A 1,358-nucleotide genomic window follows, 5' to 3' on the forward strand; every position below is an offset into this window, starting at 1 on the left:
AAGCAAACCTAAGAACTCACATGAGAATTCACACTGGAGAGAGACCTTACAGCTGCCAACAGTGTGGAAAGTGTTTCACATGGAAAAGTCACCTTAATGTCCATATGAGAATTCACACTGGAGAAAACCCCTTCACTTGCTCTCAGTGTGGAAAGTTTTTTACACAGATAAAACAACTTAATGCCCACATGAGAATTCACACTGGAGAGAAGCCTTTCACCTGCGCACTGTGTGGGAGGAGTTTCACGATTGAAGCAAACCTAAAAACTCACATGAGAATTCACACTGGAGAGAGACCTTACACCTGCCAACAGTGTGGACGAATGTTCAGTCAACAAGAGAGCTTTGATGCCCACATGAAAATTCACACTGAAAAGAAGCTGTTCATATGTCCTCAGTGTGGAAAGTGTTTTACGTGGAAAAGCCACTTTAACATCCACATGAGAATTCACACTGGAGGAAAGCCCTTCACATGCTCTCAATGTGGAAAGTGTTTTACACAGAAAAAACAAAGTAATGCCCACATGAAAATTCACATTGAAAAGAAGCCGTTCATATGTCCTCAGTGTGGAAAGTGTTTTACATGGAAAAGTCACCTAAATGTCCACATGAATAGTCACACTGGAGAAAAGCCCTTCACTTGCTCTCAGTGTGGAAAGGGTTTCACACATAAAGCAAATCTAAAGGCTCACCTGAGAGTTCACACTGGAGAAAAGCCTTACACCTGCCCTCAGTGTGGGAAGAGTTACATACATAAAGTAACCCTTAATAATCACATGAAGATTCACTCAAGAGAAAGTCTTAAATGTCATCAGTGTGAACGGAGTTTTACAGACATGAATGACCTTAAGAATCATATAGTAACTCACATCAGAGGAATGTCTTTCATGTGCCATCACTGTGGAAAAAGTTTCTCAAGAAAAGACAGCCTCAAGACTCACATGAGAGTTCACACAGGAGAGAAACCGTTCACGTGCAAACAGTGTGGAAAGAGTTTCACGATTAAAGAAAATCTTAAAACTCACATGAGAGTTCACACTGGAGAGAAGCCTTACAAGTGTATTCAGTGTGAGAAGAGTTTCACACATCAAAACAGCATGAAACGTCATTTGGAAACTCATTCTAGAAAGAAATTTCCAGTTACCTCAGAGTGACGAAGTTTAGAAAAAGTCATTTCGACCATCATCTGTCCATTCATTCTGGAAGACAATTAAATTGTGGTCAAGAGTAATAAAACATTTTCTCCTATCATATTTATAGATACATGTAAAAAATAATGCAAATATAAGATTCTTATATGTCTGTTCTTTGTTTAAGTGTATGTCGAAAAATGCTATGTAAAATCAAGGCTGGTTCTG

General features: G+C 39.0%; 1 protein-coding gene across 1 annotated transcript in view; it reads left to right on the forward strand.

Annotated features, from left to right (window-relative positions):
- The window catches only part of LOC141323491 (uncharacterized), a 307,348-nt gene extending 306,194 nt beyond the window's left edge, over positions 1-1,154 (forward strand). Inside the window, exons 6-7 of the mRNA XM_073833482.1 lie at positions 4-798; positions 877-1,154. Of these exons, the coding sequence (XP_073689583.1) occupies positions 4-798; positions 877-1,154 (1,073 nt within the window). The remainder of the gene's footprint in view (positions 1-3; positions 799-876) is intronic.
- Positions 1,155-1,358: the final 204 nt, after the last annotated feature.

The sequence above is a fragment of the Garra rufa genome, chromosome 1, assembly GCF_049309525.1.
Source record: "Garra rufa chromosome 1, GarRuf1.0, whole genome shotgun sequence".
Lineage (NCBI taxonomy): Eukaryota > Metazoa > Chordata > Actinopteri > Cypriniformes > Cyprinidae > Garra > Garra rufa.